This window comes from Pleurodeles waltl, chromosome 7, assembly GCF_031143425.1.
Source record: "Pleurodeles waltl isolate 20211129_DDA chromosome 7, aPleWal1.hap1.20221129, whole genome shotgun sequence".
Classification (NCBI taxonomy): domain Eukaryota; kingdom Metazoa; phylum Chordata; class Amphibia; order Caudata; family Salamandridae; genus Pleurodeles; species Pleurodeles waltl.
The window spans coordinates 1,256,060,168-1,256,082,695 of record NC_090446.1 but is presented as its reverse complement, the minus strand read 5'-3'; the positions used below and the strand labels follow the sequence as shown (position 1 = coordinate 1,256,082,695).

General features: G+C 47.1%; 1 protein-coding gene across 1 annotated transcript in view; it reads left to right on the top strand.

Moving 5' to 3' along the window:
* Positions 1-22,528, top strand: part of GLP2R (glucagon like peptide 2 receptor) — a 754,367-nt gene that overhangs the window by 661,615 nt on the left and 70,224 nt on the right. Inside the window, exon 10 of the mRNA XM_069200419.1 lies at positions 8,825-8,913. Coding sequence (XP_069056520.1) covers positions 8,825-8,913 — 89 coding nt within the window. The remainder of the gene's footprint in view (positions 1-8,824; positions 8,914-22,528) is intronic.

Here is a 22,528-nt window from a genome sequence, read left to right as displayed (position 1 = left end):
ATGAGTGTTGTATAAAATAAACTGCAGGGCCAGCTCCTCCGCTAGGGTGGAGGATCATTGCGCTCCACCAGCAGCAGGAGCTGCAAACATTTAAAAATAAAAGGATAATAAATACAATTTATTATCCTTTAATTTTTAAAGGGGCGGGGCCATGGGGGTGACGAGCAGTGAGGGGAATGAACAGAGCACTCCCCTCAGTGCGCATATATGTTTGGCCGGCCGTCTCGTGCCGGCTAAACACACATGCGCACACGGGCTCTCTACAACCCGCCACTATGTTGCTGGGTAGGAGAGAGCAGGCCCAGGCTCCTAGACTGCTTTGGAGCACCCAGCCAGGGCGCTCCAGCCAATCATAATGCTGCTCTGAACAGCATCAGGATTGGCCACAGGGCAGGCTGGGAGCCTGTGCCTGGAAAGCGACAGAGAGCGGCGGTGTGACAGTAAGGTTCAGGTAAGCTTTTTTTTAATACATCTATACATTTATTTTTTTGTTCCTCCCGTCCCCGTCCGGCCATTCTGTCCAGTCACCAGCCGCGACTGATAAACTGTAGTTCAAGTAAAGTGAGTTAACATTAGTGGGGAGGCTAATATAGAAGAGTTTCTCCAACATGATGCACACATACTATATACAGATGATCAAAGCCATGGAAAATACAGTATACTCATGTTATTTTCAGAATAAACATGTTTCAGAGGACATACCTAGATAGATAGATAGATAGATAGATAGATAGATAGATAGATAGATAGATAGATAGATAGATAGATTAGATAGTTAGATAGATAGATAGATAGATAGATAGATAGATAGATAGACAGACAGACAGACAGACAGACAGACAGACAGACAGACAGACAGACAGACAGACAGACAGACAGACAGACAGACAGACAGACAGACAGACGGGTGGGCGGACGCACGGATGGACGTAAATACAGATAGATAGATAGATAGATAGATAGATAGATAGATAGATAGATAGATAGATAGATAGATAGATAGATAGATAGATAGATAGATAGATAGATAGACAGATAGATAGAAACAAACTAAGCACAGGGAGCAGGTCATGTTACAATGATAATAGCAAGTAGAAATTTCCAACAACGTGCAACTTAGAAGTTATTTGATCTAAAGCTCAGTTTGGAAGATGCTAGGTTAACAAGTATTACAACCTGTATTTGAAAATCTGGAGGTTTGAGGTGGTCTAATTTCTGTGGACACTGGACAGTGTAGATTTTTCCCGTAGTTGAAAATCAAATGGGGTGAAACACATAGTACATGGATTGGAGAGGAATAAATGGCTTTATTATTTATTTACTAGCTTTCAGAAGGTATACAACACATTCTATTTATCAAAACTCTAGAAAGACATACATTAATTATGCACATGCACAATCAATAATCTGACTAGTGTACTTGACACAGTTATGGCAATTCAAAGCATTATCTTTGTAGCTTTAAGGCCTAACAAGTTATCTTTTCTGATTATTTGCCCATTTCTATTAAAATGTATTTAACTATTTAATGTATAATGCTGGAAACTTTGAAAATAAACTGCAACATTCCTTAGAGTACAGAGATATTGCCTTCTACATATATAGTCTTTTTCCTACCTGGAGGTGTTCACACGTTTCCCCCTTATTTTCCTATAATGTTGTTAGGTACGAAAAAAAAATAATAGTGAACAAGATTTTTACGTTCGTACTCAGTCTCCTTTGTGGTGCTCCGAATCCGACATTGAGCTTCACAAAGCTGAATACCTTCTCGGAGAGAATCTCGGAACTGGATTTGATCCTGCAGAGAAGCTTCTAATAGGAGACACCTGATTTCTTAGCCAAGTGAAGTTGTACCTTGGTCAGATAGTCTGAGGTGGTTTGCCCCGGTCATTCAGAGGTCCAGAAGTCCAAACATTTCTAAGTCATAAATGGTAGGAGAAGTTCAGATAAACACCTTAGGGTCCTAGGTCTTCAGAAACAGCACTGGGGGCTTGGGACGGACACTAGCAAATTACATCAGCAGGGTACAGGTCAGGTCCAGTTACTTGTCATCTGGCAACTTCAGAAAAAGGCCTCTTGAAGCATTTGATAGCCCTGTGGCCACAAAGGAGGTCAGCCAACTGGCCCTAGGGGTCTACTTCATTGTCATGGGAACAAGGAGTAGCATGTCCAGTCCTTAAGAGCTCCTCTCAGGTCACAAATAGCAGGTCCAGACGCTTTTGTTCTTCCACAGGTCCAGAAAGAGTTTTAAAGAGGGTGCTTGGAGATGCCACATTTATGCCTGCACTAGCTAATGGTTAACAGTGACACCTGGCCCCTCCCTAACCAATGTGGTAAACATTCCCAGGGATAACCCTTCCACCTTTAAGGCAACAATCCCACAGTGCCCCTCATTCCTAAACTTTAAAATGGGAAAAGCATTCTCCCTATGTGCACAGACTGTGTGCCTGACCAGAGGTGTGGCTAGGGAAATGGACAGTGCCCCCCTCCTTGGTCATTTCAAACCAATTCTGGATTCAGCTTTACCCCCACTGGGTTTGGTGCTTGCCTGTCTGGGAGGACAAAGGTTGAGACCTTTCCAGGTGTCAACTATCATGTGTTTGTGACAGAGAAGGCTTGCTAGAAATGGGGTCTTTGGCTGACGGTCAGGTTTCCCCTGTTCAAGCAAGGACCCTCACTCTAATCAGGGTAAAAGAGAATCACCCTCAGCTAACCCCTGCTTACCCCCTTGGTAGCTTGGCAGAGCAGTAGGCTTAACTCCAGAGTGCTAGGTGTAAAGTATTTGTACCAACACACACAGTAACTTCATGAAAACACTACAAAATGACACAACACCAGTTTAGAAACATAGGAAATATTTACCTAAACAAAACAAGACCACAACAACAAAAATCCACAATAAACAAGTCAAGTTATTAATAGAAATGCAGAAAGAGTCTTTAAGTAGTTTTAAACACACACTAACGCTGTTTGCATGAAAAAGTACCTTGGGTGCATCAAAAATAACCCTGCACAGGCGAGTGGGCGTCAAAAAGGGCTTGCGATGCGTCGATTCCACTCACGAGCGGGACCTTGCGTCGTTTCTCCTTTTGTCCTGTCGGGCACGTCATTTCTTCTTTCCGCAGGAGAGTGATGCGTCGATCCGGTCAGCACTCTCGGGTCCGGGCAGGCATTGCATTGTTTTTACACGCCCAGCGGTACTTGAGTCGAAATCCAGCCGCACGATGATCCGAAAACCATGCAGCGCAGGTTGCGATCTCGCAGCCTCCGTCAGTGATGCTGCGCATCGTTTCCCCTGCTCCGTGTGTCGATCCCTTGGTCGCGTTTCCGGCGAGTGTCGATTTTCAGCTGCGGAGCCGGTGGCGCGTCGTTTCTTCAGCCGCAGATCGGAGTCGAGTTGATCTTTTCCCCGCACAGCGCTCTGTGCGTGGATTTCCTTTTCTTTAGGCTGTCAGCTTCTCCTTTCAGGGACCCAGGAACTGGATGGGCACCGCAGGGCAGAGTAGGAGTTTCTCCAGAGACTCCAGGTGCTGGCAGAGAGAAGTCTTTGCTGTCCCTGAGACTTCAAACAACAGGAGGCAAGCTCTAAATCAATCCCTTGGAGATTTCTTCTCAAAATGGAAGGCACACAAAGTCCAGTCTTTTCCCTCTTACTCTGGCAGAAGCAGCAACTGCAGGATAGCTCCACAAAGCACAGGTAGGGCAGCTCTTTTTCCTCAGCTCTTCAGCTCTTCTCAAGGCAGAGGTTCCTCTTGTTTCCAGAAGTGTTTTTAAATTCTGTGGTTTTGGGTGCCCTTCTTATACCCAATTTCTCCTTTGAAGTATGCCTACTTCAAAGTAAAATCTCTTCTGAATGTGAAATCCTGCCTTGCCCAGGCCAGGCCCCAGACACTCACCAGGGGATTGGAGACTGCATTGTGTGAGGGCAGGCACAGCCCTTTCAGGTGTGAGTGACCACTCCTCCCCTCCCTCCTAGCACAGATGGCTCATCAGGATATGCAGGCTACACCCCAGCATCCTTTGTGTCACTGTCTAGTGTGAGGTGCAACCAGCCCAACTGTCAAACTGACCCAGACGGGGAATCCACAAACAGGCAGAGTCACAGAAATGGTATAATCAAGAAAATGCCCACTTTCTAAAAGTGGCATTTTCAAACACACAATCTTAAAATCAACTTTACTAAAAGATGTATTTTTAAATTGTGAGCTCAGAGACCCCAAACTCCACATGTCCATCCACTCCCAAAGGGAATCTACACTTTAATCAGATTTAAAGGTAGCCTCCATGTTAACCTTTGAGAGGGACAGGCCTTCCAACAGTGAAAAACAAATTTAGCAATATTTCACTGTCAGGACATATAGAACACATTACTATATGTCCTACCTTAACCATACACTGCACCCTGCCCTTGGGGCTACCTAGGGCCTACGTTATGGGTGTCTGATATGTAAGAAAAGGGAAGGTTTAGGCCTGGCAAGTGGGTACACTTGCCAAGTCGAATTTACAGTTAAAACTGCACACACAGACACTGCAATGGCAGGTCTGAGACATGATTACAGAGCTATGTATGTGGGTGGCACAATCAGTGCTGCAAGCCCACTTTTAGCATTTGATTTACAGGCCCTGGCACCTCTAGTGCACCTTAGTAGGGACTTACTAGTAAAACAAAAATGCCAATCATGGATAAACCGATTACATCCAATTTACACAGAGAGCATGTGCACTTTAGCACTGGTTAGCAGTGGTAAAGTGCTCAGAGTTCAAAAGCCATCAGCAACAGGTCAGAAAAAATAGGAGGCAGGAGGCAAAAAGATTGGGGATGACCCTGCATAAGCAAAAAAGTCCAACAAGGCTCCTTTGAAGTAAATTGACTTCCAAGTCCCACACTAACTGGTACTCCTACCAGGCAAATAAACACTTCCCCAATCCATTTGTTCTCTGCTTTGGGAATAGGTTTCACACCTTGTTGGGGTCCAGTCCCCACTGGGCTACTGCAGGAGACCTTCAGCCAGGGAAAAGGTAACATTCCTAAACATGTTATCTTAATGTTTGTTAGAAATCTAACTATACTATAGAGTTGAGTTTTATGAACTATTAAACATAGCGATTTAATCGTAATTGTACCTGGGTACAATACAAAGATAGCAGAATTAATATTCAATATAACTGTATAGTGTTTTTCTATGGGCCAACCAGCCTTGCTGCAATCAAAATAGCTTTTGGACCCTAGCCACTGTAAAGACATAGGCCCTCATCATAACATTAATGGCAAATGCCACCTACCGTCACTGCAACGGCCGCCAACATACCGTCGATGTGTCTACCAACAATCCACCAAAATATGACTATAACCGGAATTCCACCAGAAGGCGTGAGGAATTCCGGCTACGGTGATGGCGGCGGACAGTGGTAAGGCAGCAAAATGCCGCTGAACGTATCATGAGCCATGATATGGCCTAGCGGTGTTCTGCTGGTGGACGCTGCTGCTGGCAGCAACCCCGCGTCCCGTCTCCAGCTGGAGGACCCCCTGCCAGCAGGTAAGTCGGGTTCTCCAACAGGGGAGGGGCTGGGGGTGTTTTGTGTGTGTGTGGGGGTGTGTGTGACTGTGTTTGTGTGCGTGCATGCGGGTGTGAGGCGTGTGTAATGTGTGTGTGCATGAATGAGTGTGAGTGTACGTGTATGTTGTGTTGTGTGATGGCGTTTGTGCTAATATGTATGTTTGTGAGTGTTGCTGTTTGTGTGCATGAATGTATGCATGCGTGGGTGAATGTGGGTATGCGTGTGTGTATGAGTGTGTATGTGTGTGCGTGTAGGTGTGTGTATGTAGGGGGAGTTGGGAGGGGGAGGGTGCGGGAGGCATCTGGGGAGTGGGAGGCGGGCGGGGGAGACCTCTATCAGTGCCAGGGAGGGAATTCCCTGGCATGGATAGTGCCTACCGCCATGGTTTTCGTGGAGGTTCAGAAGCCACATAAACCATGGCGGTGGGTGGGGTCATAATGCCATGGGCGACCTAGTGACGGACGCCGGGCTGGAGATTGTAGTCTCCAGCCCGGTGGTCATTACTGCCGTGGCGGTCGGTGTGTTTCAATTGGCGGTTTGGCTTTGGCCAAACTGCCAATGTCATAATAGCGGCGGTATATACCGCCAGCCTGCTGGCGGTATTACTGCCACTATTACACCCACCGCCGGGGTCATAATGACCCACATAATACCTTTAAATTTCCACTGGTCCTGCCTTGAAATACCATGCATCCTGCCTTGTGGGCTACATGGTGTGCATAGAGTTTATTTATTAATATTTAAAAGGAATGTTTTCCCCTGTCAAAAAGGGTTTATTTTGATAGGCTGGGATGCAGGTTTCATATAACAGCTGCCAGGCTACAGTGGTAGGCCTGAAATCATGTTTGCCTGGTGACACTAGTGGATGACACAGTATTGCTGTAGTCCATAGGTGACATTTTACTTTCCTTGCCATCGGTATATATTGGCCACCATATACAATGGCCTTATTAGAGAGTAATGTGTGCCAATTAGGAGGTAATCAATTTCAACATGTTCTAGGAGTCTTAGAACATGCTCTGGAACTTATTAAGCAGTGTCAAGGCACATAAAGACAAAAAAACCAGTAGCATAAGTCAACAAAAAATGAGAGTGGCCAAACAAAAAGAGGCACTTTCTAACAATCACCAATTCAGCAACCTAATTGCTTTAAGAATGTGCAATAGGATATTTATCCTTGACAGCCATTTCCATAAAAACAATCGTAAACGTCAGTAATAAACATGTGTTCCATAAAAGTGCCCTCTGTTAATCTTATAAAACATCTCTAAACAAAAATAATAATTAAATATTTTTCTTAAACCCAGTTTCTAACATAAATTATATAATAACAGTCTATTAATCTTTGGGTACAAGTTAAAATATTTTTTTGGTTCAAAGTTTTGCACACCCTCACCATCCAGAATTGATTAAATCCTTCATCCATCGCAAACAGGCTTTACAGAAGATTTAAAAAGGATCTTGGACTGTGGGGCTATAACTCAGCAGCAGTTATAATACTGGATCTAAGGGTGGTATTTGACACCGTAGATCACTCAATTGGCAGACAGAGATTGGAAAGCACACAAATAAGTGGTATTGCACTGGACTGGCTCTTCTCTTTCTTGGTGTTTTTAGGTATGCAACAGTGCCTGCTATTCTGAGGTCTTTCCACTGAAATGGGGGTCCCTCAGGGCTCTTCCCTGAGCCCCACTTTGCTCAATCTCAATATTTGCCCATTGGCTGACATAGTACACACTTTTGGCCTCTCAATTATTAGCTATGTAGATGACACACAATTGGCATTGTCTCTTACTCCTGGTAAGCAGGGTAAAGAACCACGTACTTTAAAGAAGTGGCCGACGGGATAGCACACTGCTGCCTCAAACAACGTTGAAACAACTGAAGATATGGTGGTGGGAAACAACATTGATGCTTGGTCTCAAGTCAACTGGCCAGAATCATTAGAAAGATCTCAGTCTCCCAAACCCGCAACAATAAATCTGGGCATCTAGTTCAACAGTTCCCTCACTTCTAAAACACATAAGCAAGGAAAGTAGCAGCAAACAGTTTCAATATGATTAGGATGCCGAGGGAAATACTAGACCTCCTCCCATTCTCCACAAGAATGATGGTTGTACAGGCACTTGTCCTCTCACGACTGGATTACAGAAACTCCCTTTACATGGATTCCGAACAATATGTGATAAAAAGATTGCAGACAGAACAACATTCATGCTGCTCGCCTATTGCTAAAAGTCCCCAGGCATCCATCTGCCATAGGCGCTTTGGCCTCACTACATTGGCTTCCAGTAGAGCAGAGAATAAAACTTATAAGGCCCTCTGCATAGCTCGAAGGATATACCACAAAAGAGGCTTACAACTGCTTAACCTGGTAATACAGCTGTTCTTCCCAAGCAGGGTGCTAAGGTCTGCCAACGCAACGCAATTCCAAAATTCCCAGAACTAGTAGAGCAAGGGCCGGCTGCAGGTCTTTTTCAGACCTTGTTGCAAAACTCTGCAACGCCCTCCCAGTTAGGACTTGTAAACTCCAAAATGAGAATAGCTTTAGGAAGCAATTAAAATCATGGCTGTTCTTTAAATAGATTTTGAGACTAGCTGGACTGAATGTATCATAGATCCTTTGTCCTTATTCACGTTGTTTGAGATGGGAAGCTCTCGGGCAGCCATGTGCTTTATAAATCAACTAGAATGCAAAAAAGTGTCACCTACAATGGAAGGGTGGCTGTCTAGGAATTCCTGAGAATGCAGAAACCAGGCTTGTAAAGCCTGAGCAAGCTGTTTAACAAACGGATGATATCTCAGCTGAAGCAAAACTACTACCTTTGTTCATGCTAGGAAGGGCAGTCAGTTGGAGGTCACTGAGGCCAAAAGAAGAGATGTGTGGGCTGCATGTAAAGATGTGGGTTCTCTAACCACCAATGCTTCAAAATCTCAAGCAGCAACCCACTGATAACCACCAAGCAGGCAGAGCATGCCTGGGATTCTGTGTGTTCATGGAGAAATGGGGAGATGTTTGGGTCTGATAGGGTTCACGACTAATTTTCATATGAGAGCGTGTATACATTTCCAGTATCATATTTCTTTCGCTATAACGAATATACAACTGTTTGAAAGTCGTGTGCACCAAAACATTCTTGCTGTTAATATTACATTTTACAAAATACACATTTTAAAACAAATATCAAGTCATGTATTTTGGAATATTTCGAGAGGTACCCTTTTATGATCTATTGTTTCAATTGTTTTATTTCATATTTTTTAGGTGAATTTCTACATTTTCATAAGGATTATTTGGCTACTTCTTTCAAAACTGAAAGCTAGGAAAATGAGATTTAATGATTACAAATGCAGGTATGTAAAGCCTCCACTCTTTCAATTGTCCTCCGTTTTGTGTTTCCAATGCTCATAAACTCTTTCTTCCTATTTCAGGCTTCTGGTTTTCCCTTAAAATGGCATCAACAAAGGGTTTATGGTGCTAAAATCACCGTATCTCCAGTTTCAGGAACAGGCAGACTTGAATGGGAATACCACATTTTGCAACACAATTTTGGTATTTTACTGGGACGTACCCCATTTTTACTATTTTTGTGCTTTTAGCCTCCTTCCAGTTAGTGATAGAAATGGGTGTGAAACCAATGCTGGATCCTGGGCAGCTAAACATTTCTGAAAAGTAGACAAAATTCTGAATTCAGCAAGGGGTCATTTGTGTAGATCCTACAAGGTTTTCATACAGAAAATAACAGCTGAATAAAACAATCAGCCGGCACCTAGGGAAACATACCAAACCTGTGCATTTTTTAAAACCAGACACTTAGAAGAATCCAGGATGGGGTGACTTGTGGTGCTCTCACCAGGTTCTGTTACCCAGAATCCTTTGTAAACCTCAAAATTAGGCAAAAAAATGTCTTTTTGCTCACATTTTGGTGATAGAAAGTTCTGAAATCTGAGAGGAGCCACACATTTCCTTCCACCCAGCATTCCCCCAAGTTTACTGATAAAAATAGTACCTCACTTGTGTGGGTAGGCCTTGTGCCTGTGACAGGAAATGCCCTAAAACACAGCATGAACATCACATTTTCCCAAAGAAAACTGACCTGTTTTTTGTAAAGTGCCTAGCTGTGGATTTGGCCTCTAGCTCATCCGGCACCTCGGAAAACCTAGCAAATCTGGACATTTTTGACAACTAGACACCGAGGGGAACCCAGGATGGGGTAACTTGTGGGGCTCTCAACAGGTCCTGTTACCTAGAATCCTTCCCAAACCTCAAAAACACTTTTTCCTCACATTTCGGTCCTCAAAGTTCTGGAATCTGAGGGGAGCCACAAACGTACATCTACCCAGCATTTCCCCAGGGCTCCTGATAAAAATACCTTACTTGTTTGGGTAGGCCTAGTGCCGCGACAGGAAATGCCCCAAAGCACTATGTGGACACATCAAAATGATCAAATACAAAACTACCTGTTTTTGCAGGTGGGGGCACCTACATTTTTGGTCCTGGGCTCAGCAGCCATTTAGAGAAACCTACCTCAAACATTTCTGAAAACTAGACACCTAAGGGAGTCCAGGGAGGTGTGACTTTTGTGGATCCCCCAGTGTTTTCTTACCCAGAATCCCCAGCAAACCTCAAATTTAGCAAAAAAATCAAATTTTTCCCACATTTCTGTGTGGGATCATTGCACCGGCACCAATTTCCTACCACCCAACGTTCCCCTCAGTCTCTCGGTAAAAATGATACCTCACTTGTGTAGGTGGGCCAAGTGCCTGTGACAGTGAAGTGCCAAAAACATGTTGAAAATGAGGGGGAACCAAAGTAGGTCCAAAAGGGCAGTTTGAAAAAAAAACATTTTTAGGCTTAAAATTGGGGCAGAATTTTTATCAGTATTGATGCAACAATGATGGGTGGTGAGAATGTTGTGGATTCCTGCATATTCTGGAAGGTTCCATCACAAAAATGTGGGAGAAATATGTCATTTGAAGCAAAGTTGGAGGTTTGCAGGACATTCTGGGTAAGAAAATGGTGCAGGGTACATGTGAAGCCCACCACCCTGGACTCACCCAGATGGTTAGTTTTCAGATGTGTATAGGTCTTGTGGATTTTTCGAAATGGCAGTGCCGCAAAGTCTAAAAAGTGCAGCCCTCACCATTCCAAGTGGGACGATTTTGAGAGTTAGACAAGCTATTGTGGCCCAAATGCAAAACCAAAATCCCAAATAATCAAATGTCTTCTTGCTTGCCGTTGGGATAAGAAGTTTTAGTGTGCGGGGAGAGCTGAAAGACTGTTACCCCCTTCAGTTTGGGTGGGGTCATAACCATACCCATACTGTTTGGTAGCCACCGCCCCACTATTTTTTTTTTATTTGCCCCATCTGCCCACCGGTGGGCAGAACAACTTTGTCCCCATTTATTTGGGGTGAAGGTATGGCCATACCCCCACCCTCTTTTTTGAAAAAAAATCTTCCCTGGTCTCCGGTGGGCTTTCTGAAAATCCCTGGTGTCTAGTGGTTTGGCCTAAGAAAAATAGGCTTATCTGCCCCCAAGGGGGGAAGAAATGGCCTAAAACAAAATTGCCTCCCAGGGGAGTGACCCTTGCCTAAGGAGTCGCTCCCCATCTGTAAAAAATGAAAACAAAAAAATCCCTGGTGCCTAGTGGTTTCTGCTCCCCCTGGGGGCAGATCGGCATAATTAATATACACGGATCTGCCCACAGGGGGGCAGAAAAGGCCTAATGAACACATTGCCCCCGGGGAACAACCCTTGCCTAAGGGATTGCTCCCCTTATCAATACAAACAACCACAACAAAATCCCTGGTGCCTAGTAGCTTCTGCCCTGCCTAGGGGCAGATCGGCCTAATTAATATAGGAAGATCTGCCCCCGGGGGGCATAAATGGCCTTAGTAAAAATGCCCCCCCCCCCTACCGGAGCAACCCTTGCTAAAGGGGTTGCTCCCCTTATGCCAATTTAAAAAAAATAATCCTTGGTTTCTAGTGGCTTCTGCTCCCCCTGAGGGCAGGTCAGCCTAATTGATATAGGCTGATCTGCCCCCAGGGGGGACAGAAAAGCCCTAATTAAAAAATTGCCACCTGGGGAGCGACCCTTGCCAAAAGGGTCGCTCCCCTTATATGTGAATGACAAAAGAAACAAAAATCCCTGGTGTCTATTGGTATTCCTGCAGCATGATCACTATGCGATCGTGCTGCAGGAATGCTCAGAGAGACCTCCCCTGCCCCCGTACTGAGGAGAAACAAATCTGTTTCTCCTCGGATTACGCTTGAAGCATGCTCCCAGCGCAATGGGAGGTGACCTCTGATAACCTCAGATGTCACTGGGGGTTGGGGGACGGGGTCGGGGTGGAGCAGGAAGTAATTCCCCTTCCATCCCTGCCCATGGGAGTGGGGTGGGAGGCCCACAGGGGGAGCGGCCGAATCCAGGACTAGGTGGTTAAGTCCCTGGAGCCTGAGCGCCACAGCAGAGGACATAACCGCCTCTTCCTCAGCACCCAAGGGGTTAAAGGATAGTTGGATTTTTCCTAGACACATGGGTGTTTAGACAAATAGTTAAAGGGTGAAGGGGCTGTAACGTGTGTCTTAAGTTGTTGATGAATTGAGTAGCGCTATTTGAACTTATTAAAAAGTGGTAAATGGTTGTTTGTCAAAGGAACTTTCAAGGCATGTGCTGCTTTTGGCTGGAAATATAGCAGCGTTTGGTGACATATCTAAAGTAAACAGCTACACACCAAATTGACATACACAAAGCAACATTACACCACAACTAAAACATAAGATGGCAAATCACAACAAAATAGTAAAAACAGAACACAACACAGAAACGGCAGCACAACCAAACGAAATCACATTGCAGTAACATGAAAACAACAGCAAAAACAAAATAACAGAACACATCACCGTTATGGGTGGGTGTAACTTGCATAATTTGTTGCAGCGTAATAACACAAAATTATGCAAGACTATGTGGAATTATGAAAGGAATGTACCCTGGCATTAGCACTATTTTCTTTATGTAAGATGCACCCTTAGGCCCATAATGGACACTAGGATGCATTCAGCACTACAAAATAGAACTAAATGGAATAAAACACAAACTGCAGCTGTCAGCAGCCACTCACACTCCCTGTGTGCTTGCAGTTGACTTTTTTGCCCCAAATTATGTCAATAGGCATATCACATCAGATCACATCACAAGAGCCACAGGCTCTTCCCTGATGCTTTACTCCTAGAATACGAAGATTAAGTTATTGCCCTACATAAATATTATATCCTGAATATTACCCACCACAATATCTTGAAGGTATGTATACATGATGAGGGGAGTATTGATGTGAAGTGATGAATACTAAATCCTTTCCTGTGTCCACTGAAAAGCTTTGAAATTCGCTGCCATATAATTTGCGAGTCAATTCTAACCTAGCCCATTTCAGGAAGCTCCTAAGGAAGGTGCAACGTTAAGTCTCATTACAGGGAACATTAGCTGTCTAGCACACCTTATGTCACAAGAAATCCACACAACAAATACATAAACCAAACACAATCACACAATATATAAAACACCAAGAGGGGTTTTGGGCAGACCTCTTCAGGCATTGGCCCTCATTATGAACATGGCGGTCCGTTCCGCTCTGCCGGAGGTGGCAGTAGAAACCGCCAACAGAGGAGCGGGCCGAACTGCCAAATAATAAACCAAACCGAACACACGCATCCCGTGCACCACCCACCACCAGGAAAGGAGTCCCACTGACGACGGCAGAGTCCGCCCACAGGCCGTCATAAAGGCCCAACCCGCCCATCAAATTATGAACCACCATTCCGCCGCCAGTTCCGGTGCAGGAACCACTGCCACACAAAGCCAGGCGGAAAAGAAACAAATAGAAGGAAAGACTCACTGGAGTTCCACAAAACGTGCAGCAGCAGCCATGGACAGAGAGCTGCTGATCATGCCAGCCTTGCTCCTTGCCATATACCTACACCAATGAGACCGCCGACGAAGATGATGACGGTAAGTACCGCAACCCACGACACAAGGGAGGAAAGGGCAAAGTTACATACCCACCCACTCCACCCACTCTATAACGCCGCCCCAACCCTTCCCAGCAGCACAAGTCAGACACCCCACACCAAGAGGGACATGCCTGACCGAAGGCCAATGCAACTTGACCATAGTACATACAATAGCCCCACACCCATAAAAAATTAAAAACAAACACCGGGGTGGAACTGCATGAAGCCCAAACATAGACCACACAGAAACTTTAATTTGTAGCTCACTGAGCAAAACAGTGCCAATGGCGAGTCCATAAAAAGCAAATTGTCCTTGGCCACAACTGGCCACACCTGACCCACAAGTGCTGGGTACTCCACTGAACTGGGCACCATATGGGGATCCAGGCACCTCACGGAAAGGGGGCAAGGGGTGGGGGTGGGGATTTCCGACGGGTGTGGGACTTAGACTTGCGTGAGGAGGTTGGATGGGGGGTGGGCTTCTCCTTTGAAGGGGGTGGGGGCTGTTTGCCTCGGATGGAGCTGGATGCCTTAGGCTCTGAGCGAGCCTTCTTCTTCACCGGAGAAGGGGCACGGGAATGGGAAGGCTGGACCGGGGTGGGCTGTGATCTGGAAGGAGCAGAAAGGGCAAGGAGGTGGGCACGTTTCGGGAAAAGACGGGGTGGGCCAGTGGGTTGGAACAGGTCTGCACAGGAGAGGAAAAGTTTCTTGGGAGCAATTGGGGTGGCTGTGGATGAGGGGGTGGGAGTGGAGGCAGAGGGAGTTGATGTATGGGGTGTTGTCACGATTTTCACTGGGCTTACCGTCGAGGTTGATGAGGGTTGGGGAACGACCCCGATTCCGGCAGGTTCTGCTCTGGCCGAGGTAGGGGTGACCCCTTCCGGTAGCCACGGTGCTGTTTGACAATAGCAAGCCACTACAGTCCGTGCCCTCCAGAAGGAGTCCCAGAGGAAAAACCCCAAAAGGGTAAAAAACCTCCAACAGGAACTCCCTGAAACAGAAGGAGGACACCAGGACGTTAGAACTGAAGATCCGAGAGTACAAGAAAACTGGAGACGAAGATAGGTCAGGAATAACTGGATCCACAAAGGAAACCAGCCGGAGCGTGACTACCACCAAAGGAGTGTTGCAACGCAATGAGCAAGAAGCTGAATTCCCCTTATATACCCCTAGACAGGAAGTAGGAAACAGGAAGTAGAAACACCACCATCTTGGATTGGGGAAGAGAGTATAACAATGAATAAGAACATGCGTCCAAACAAAGAGAAACAATGCATGCAGGGAAGAGAGGAAGTGAACAGCATGCTGGGAAAGGGAAAAGGCATGCATAAAAACACCACCATGTGCAGGTATCTGGCTTTTGCCTGTTGTGACCGGTAAATGGTGAAGAAGAAGATTTCCTACATGCCAGAATGTTAAGCGCACTGAATGTGCTATGCGCGGCAGGGTCGAGACCCAACTCGGGGTCTCATCTCCCGCCTCGTCTGCTCTTGCGGCAGAAATGAAAGAAGGGGGCGCGGCGAGTGCCGTGACCCCTGGCCGGATTCGTGGCTTCCCCCGCGGCCCGCTTGCAAGCCGCGGCTTCCCCCGCGGCTTGCATGCAGGCCGCGGTGTTTACCAAATGCTGCGCCGGCCCGTGCTTGCGTCCGCGGCGGCCGCCGTCGAGGCCCCCCCGAGGCCCCAGGTTTGTGAGGGAAAAGACGAAAAAAGCGACGGACCAAAAGAGGGGCATGAACTGAAGGGGCAACTTCCCAGGAACACTCACTCATAGGGTAGCCTTTCCAATGAATAAGGTATTGGAGGCGTCCATGGAAAAACCGAGAGTCACAGATTTCCTGGACCTCGTACTCGGGCACATTATCAATCAACCGAGGGGGAGGACAGGAGAATTGTCTGTGAAAAGGATCAGGAAGGTAAGGTTTAAGTTGAGTAACATGGAACACAGGGTGTATCTTCCAAGTCTGGGGCAGGCGAAGACGCACAGACACTGGGTTAATCTTTTTGAGAATCAGGAATGGACCATAATAACGGGGTTTGAATTTGTTCTGAGTAAGTCGGAGAGGTAGGAATCTAGAGGAGAGCCAAACTTTATCATGGACCTGATAGTGAGGAGCCTCACAACGTCTCTTATCAGCCATCTTTTTCATGCGTGACTTAGTGGTCACAAGGTTGGAATGGATAACACATTGGACCACCCCTCGTAGCTGTCGAACATAGGAGGAGATGGCAGGAAGATTGGAAGTATCTTTCAGGGGAGTTGGAAAGGCCTTAGGATGGAAACCGTAGGAGCCATAGAAAGGGGAGACTTTCAAGGCACTGTGTATTGAGTTGTTGTATGAGAATTCTGCAAGTGGTAAATAGGTAGCCCAATTACTTTGCGTCGCATTGCAGAAGCTACGTAAATATTGTTTGAGGCCTTGATTGAGTCGTTCCGTCTGTCCGTTAGTTTGAGGATGGAACCCTGAGGATAAGGCCACTTCGATTCCCAAGGTCTTACAGAATTGTTTCCAGAATCGGGAGATATATTGAGGACCCCTATCCGATATAATGACCTGAGGTAATCCATGAAGTTGAAAGATTTCTTGTGTAAAGATTTGACCTAATTCTTTTGCCGTTGGTAACTTTCTTAAGGCCGTGAAGTGAGCCATCCTAGTGAAGGAGTCCACGGTTACCATAATTACGTGATTTCCCATTGAAGAGGGTAAGAGCACATGAAATCTGTGGAGATAGTGTGCCATGGACCTGGGGGAACTGGTAGTGGGCGAAGTAATCCTACTGGTTTAGTACGGGGTGTCTTGGCTTGAGCACATATAGGACAGGATGATACATAATCTTCAGTATCTGTCTTGAGAGTTGGCCACCAGAAGGAGCGAAGCAGAAGTTCTTCGGTAGCTTTCATTCCTCGATGACCTGCGATGGGGGAATCATGGCACATACGTAAGGCTTCAGTCTGTACTAGTTTAGTGGGTAAGAACAGGGCCTTATCATGATAATAATACCCCTGATCTATGTGAAGTTGCGGACGCAACTTATTCAGCTCCGTGTCTTCTAGACGGGCATATTCGGACTTGACTTGGTCTAAAAAAGTCTGTACTAAACCAATGATCTTGTTATTGTCAAATAGGTTCTGTACAGGAGAATCACTGCACTCAGGGTAACGTTGGGACAAGGCATCCGCCAGGATGTTCTGAGAACCAGGAATGTATGTGATATAAAAGTCATATTGGCTGAAAAAGAAAGCCCATCGAGCCTGCCGGCTATTCTGACACTGAAAGTTTCTTAAGCATTGTAGATTTCTGTGGTCTGTCCGGGCTTCAAAGGGTTCTTTCGAGCCCATCAGAAAGTGTCTCCATTCTGTGCATGCGGTTTTTAAGGCGAGTAATTCACGTTCGAGTACGGAATAGTTCCGTTCTGAATCGGATAAAATGTGTGACAGGTAGAATACAGGGTGCTCTAAATCATCATCGTCTTGTTTTTGTAGTAAGGCAGCCCCAATGGCTCTTTCGGATGCGTCTGTGATAACAATGAATTGTTTGCTGGTGTCTGGGTGTCGTAAAATTGGGGCTTGAATAAAGGCTTTCTTTAAGTCTTGAAAGGCTAATTCTGCGTCTTGTGTCCAACAAAAGCCCTTCTTTAGATGGTCTTTTTTAAGGGTTTGAGTAATGTAGCTGGTTCTCTGGGCAAAGTCTACTATAAATTGTCGATAGCAATTGGCTAATCCCAAAAAACACTGAGTCTCCTTGATGGAAGAAGGAGATGGCCAATCCAATATAGCTTGCACCTTGTCTGAATCCATGGCGACTCCAGTTTGGTTAATGCAATATCCCATGTATTTTACTTCTGTCTGATCAAACTCGCACTTTTCGGGTTTGCAGAATAAATGGTGTTGTCGGAGTCTCTCTAGAACTTGGCTAACATGCTTAGAGTGTTCCTCTGGGTGGACAGAAAAGATTAAAATGTCGTTGAGATAAACCACCACTGTTTGTTGCAAAAGATCGGAAAAGATAGAATCCATGAACCTTTGAAAAATGGAAGGGGCATTGGTGAGTCCGAATGGCATTACTGGATATTCGTAGTGACCAAAAGGTGTTCTAAAAGCGGTCTCCCACTCATCACCGTCTTTGATCCTCAAAAGATGGTAGGCTCCTCTGAGATCCAGCTTGATTAATCTCTTTGCCCCTCTGACTGCTTCTAGAATGTCCTTAATGAGGGGTAACGGGTGCCGATCCTTAATAGTGATCTTGTTTAATCCTCTGAAATCAATACAGGGATGCAAATCTTTTGTCTTCTTAGGCACAAAGAAGAGAGGAGCCCCTGCAGGTGAAGAGGAGGGAATAATCAACCCGCTCTGTAGGGTCTCATCAAGGTATTCCTTAAGAATCTGCTTCTCAGGTTCTGTTAGAGAGTACATTCGCCCAAAAGGAACCACTGTATCTGGTTCTAAAGGAATGGCGCAATCATATTCTCTATGGGGTGGCAGTTCAGGTTTTTCTGGCTTCTGGAATACATCAGCATATTCATGATAATGCCTGGGAACTCCCTGTAGGACGTTAATAGAGCATCCCACCTTAGGGGGTGCTGCTAAGAGACCTTTTGGGGAACCAATAATCCCCTGCTAGGTAGCAGTGTTGTTGGCAAAAGTGAGAGGATAAAGAGATAGTTTTTGTTTCCCAGTTGATGTAAGGATTGTGCCGTGTGAGCCATGGAATTCCCAGGATCATGACGTGGTGTGGTGATGAAATCAAATCAAACGAAAGATTTTCTTGGTGTTTCCCAAACTGTAGACAGAAAGTAGGGGTGGTATACTGTACGGGTCCTGAGGCCAAGAGTGATCCATCCACCGTGTGGACTTGTTCTGGTACTTCCTTAGGTATTTGTGCTATCTGTCGTTCCTTGGCCCATGCTTCATCTAAATAGATGCCACTGGCTCCGCAATCCAATAAACCTAGGGTTCTTTCTTCCCGGCCATCAGTTAAGTGAAGGATAACTGGTAAAAGAAAAAAAGCAGTTCCTTCTTCCCTGGAAGAGCAAATGGAAGGTATTTCACGATATCCCGTCCTCACCCTTCTCACTGAGTATGGGAGTTGGCGTTTCCCAAAGGCTTGGCTGGACGAACGGGGCAGGTCCGAATTAGGTGACCAGCTGCACCACAATACAGACAAAGTCCCTTCCTTCGTCTGTGTTCTCTTTCACTAGCTGATAAAGGTCCTTGAGCCGTATCAATTTGCATCGGCTCTTCCTCGGTAACCCCCTTAGGTTCAGGACGGACTTCTTCGGTACGATGAGGGAAGGTGCGAGACGTTACTGAGTGTGATGGCAAACGACTCTTCTTTTTCTCCATTCTTCGCTCATTCAATCGATATTCTATTGTCAGGATCTGATCCATCAATCCTTTAAGGTTCTCTATTCTAGCAGAGTGCACCAGTTCGTCCTTAATGTCCTCTCTGAGACCCCTGCGGAACAGGGTCACCAAGGTACGTTCCACCCAGGATGTTTCTGCTGCTAATTGTCTGAAACGGGTGATGTACTGTAATACATCTTGATTTCCTTGTTGGATATCGCAGAGAGCTTCTTCTGCTGAAGACTCAAGTCCAGGGTGCTCAAACATCTGTTTAAAGGTAGTGACAAAGTTGGAATAATTAGACAGGCAGGGATAATTTCTTGTCACTAAAGGAGTGGCCCAAGCCAAGGCTGGCCCCGATAAAGCGCTAATCAAATACCCCACCTTGGTCTTGTCTTGCACAAATTGTGCGGGGTGAAAGGCAAAATAAACCGTCAAGGCATCCAGGAATTCTCTCAACTTGTTAGGATCCCCGGAGAAACGAGGTGTAGTGGCAGATACTGAGGGGACATCAGTGGTCCTGGATGCAAAGGCTTGTCGATAGACGGTTTTTTCAGTACGTAGCTGTTGGAGTTCTTGAGCCTGTTGTTGTATAGTCATGAGCAGGGTCTGGATGGTGGGTTCCGTATTTGCCACTGGATTATCCATGGTTCTGGACTGCAACTGGATTTTTGGGCGTTGCAATCTGTCACGATTTTCACTGGGCTTACCGTCGAGGTTGATGAGGGTTGGGGAACGACCCCGATTCCGGCAGGTTCTGCTCTTGCCGAGGTAGGGGCGACCCCTTCCGGTAGCCACGGTGCTGTTTGACAATAGCAAGCCACTACAGTCCGTGCCCTCCAGAAGGAGTCCCAGAGGAAAAACCCCAAAAGGGTAAAAAACCTCCAACAGGAACTCCCTGAAACAGAAGGAGGACACCAGGACGTTAGAACTGAAGATCCGAGAGTACAAGAAAACTGGAGACGAAGATAGGTCAGGATAACTGGATCCACAAAGGAAACCAGCCGGAGCGTGACTACCACCAAAGGAGTGTTGCAACGCAATGAGCAAGAAGCTGAATTCCCCTTATATATCCCTAGACAGGAAGTAGGAAACAGGAAGTAGAAACACCACCATCTTGGATTGGGGAAGAGAGTATAACAATGAATAAAGAACATGCGTCCAAACTAAGAGAAACAATGCATGCTGTGAAGAGAGGAAGTGAACAGCATGCTGGGAAAGGGAAAAGGCATGCATTAAAACACCACCATGTGCAGGTATCCGGCTTTTGCCTGTTGTGACCGATAAGTGGTGAAGAAGAAGATTTCCTACATGCCAGAAGGTTAAGCGCACTAAATGCGCTATGCGTGGCACGGTCGAGACCCAACTCGGGGTCTCATCTCCCGCCGCGTCTGCTCTTGTGGCAGAAAGGAAAGAAGGGGGCGCGGCGAGTGCCGCGACCCCTGGCTGGCCTCGCAGCTTCCCCCGCGGCCCGCCTGCAAGCCGCGGCTTCCCCTGCAGCTTGCATGCAGGCCGCGGTGTTTACCAAATGCCGCGCCGCGGCGGCCCGTGCTTGCGTCCGCCGCAGCATGACAGGTGTAGGTGTGCGTGTAGTGGGTGCCATGTAACTGCTCAGTATGCTGTGGTGTGGTGGATGTCTGATGGGTGGGTGTCGGTGCGTTTGTGTGTTTTGGGAGGTGGGAGGTGGACACAGTGGGAGAAGACAGACAGCTAGTGTGGATGTATGTTGGGTGGGTGTCTGCAAGTCTAGTGAGTGTGCTGCATGTGTCAACTACAGTAGAGGTGGTGAGTGCAGGTGTGGTGTATAGGGTGAATGTATGGCTGTCTGCTATCGTGGTGAGTGCAGCAAGAGGAGCAGTAACAGTGAGTGAAGGTGCAGTGCATGAGGGTGTGGATGTAGAGGGGACAGAAAGGGAGGCGGAAGAGGTGGGCACACTGGGGGAAGTGGACGTTGTTGTGTGTGCAGGTGTCTGTTGGCTGTGTGAATGCTAGTGTTGTGAGGTGTGGTGCTTGTGTTTGGAAGTGTGCTTCTTGTGTGTTGATGTGCCTGTAAGCGGGTCTGATTGTGTGCTTTGGACGGGTGAAGGGAGTGGGAGGCTGGAGGGGGGACGGAATGGCCAGGGAAACTGGCTGCCATCCAAGAGAAGGCCAGGGCCTGAAAAGATCTCTGTAAGGCAGACACGGCACCGTGAATGCCATCCAGATAGGCATTGGTCTGCTGCACCTCAGATGCCAGACCCTGGATGGTATTGACGATGTTTGTCTGTCCTATCGAGATGGTTCTCAGGAGGTCAATAGCCTCCTCTGTGAGGGCAGCAGGGCTGACTGGGGCAGGGGAGGAGGTGCCTGGGGCGAAGGAGACGCCCACCTTTCTGGGTGGGCGGGCACGGACAACTCAGTGGGGAGCAGAAGGGAGGGCGCTGATGGTATGGCCAGTGGCGGAAGATCTCACAGTAGTGGTGTGTCCACTATGGTCTGCCACCGCCGGAGGAACCCCATTCGAGGAGGTCTCAGAGTCACTACCTCATGTTGTAGTAGCCTACCCCGTGGAAGTCCCCTCACCCTCCCTCCTACTGGTCCCCTGGGCATCCGTTGTTTCTGCTTCGGAGGATCCGTGGGCTGCTGCCTCCCCACTTGCCGGTGCCGCAGCTCCCTCGCCTGATGTTGATGCTGTACCAAACAAACCCAAGAGAACACGAATGGAGAGACAAAACAGGAGAGACACTTGTAAATAGCTGAATGCTGATACACAATGGCCAGACATACACCTACCCAGCAGACATACCCAACAGGCAGCACCTTGCACTATGCCCATGGCCATCCCCCTGACTACTGAGCAGTATACTGACCTACACCCATCCCCTGAAATAGTATTGGAGCTGAGGTAGGTGAAACCTGACAGGGACACCCCTACACCCTTTGGGGAACAGACAGTAGATGGACACCAGTCAAATTCCCTGCTCTAAGCACCTTGAGCCCTATCGCACACACACTCATCTTTCCAGGCTGAAGTGTGGTCTTACGTACTCACCCCCTTGTGACTGCTGTGCAGCCTTCAAGCGCCCATCCAGGTCTGGGTACGCCACCGCCAGGATCCTTCGCATGAGGGGGGTCGGTGCCCAACGGGCACCCCTTCCACGTTGGGAGGACTTCCCCAGCTGGGCCTCAGTGATCTTTCGCTCCCAGCGTCGCAGGTCCTCCCACCTCTTTCGACAGTGGGTGCTCTGCTGGTTGTAGCCCCCCAGGGTCCATACCTCCTTGGCGATGGCATGCCAATGTGCCCTCTTCTGGTGGGCGCTGACACTGTGCAATCCACTCCATCCATTACTCACACAGTGCCCCCCAAACCCGGACTCACCTGTACCTCTGGCCAGCCATAGAGTCTGTCGTACAGGGGCAGGACCCCTTCCACTAGTTTCTCCAGTTCTTCCAGGGTGAAGGCAGGGACCCGTTTCCCTGCACCACGTGGAACATCCATAGTCAGAGGCAGGCCACAGCAGTACACAGAGTGGAGTACCTCTCCGCACATGATCAGGGAGTCAAGTGATCAAACGATGATGAACGTGCGTACGTTCCGCGGCCATATGCACCATCACCGCCGGTGGCGATCAT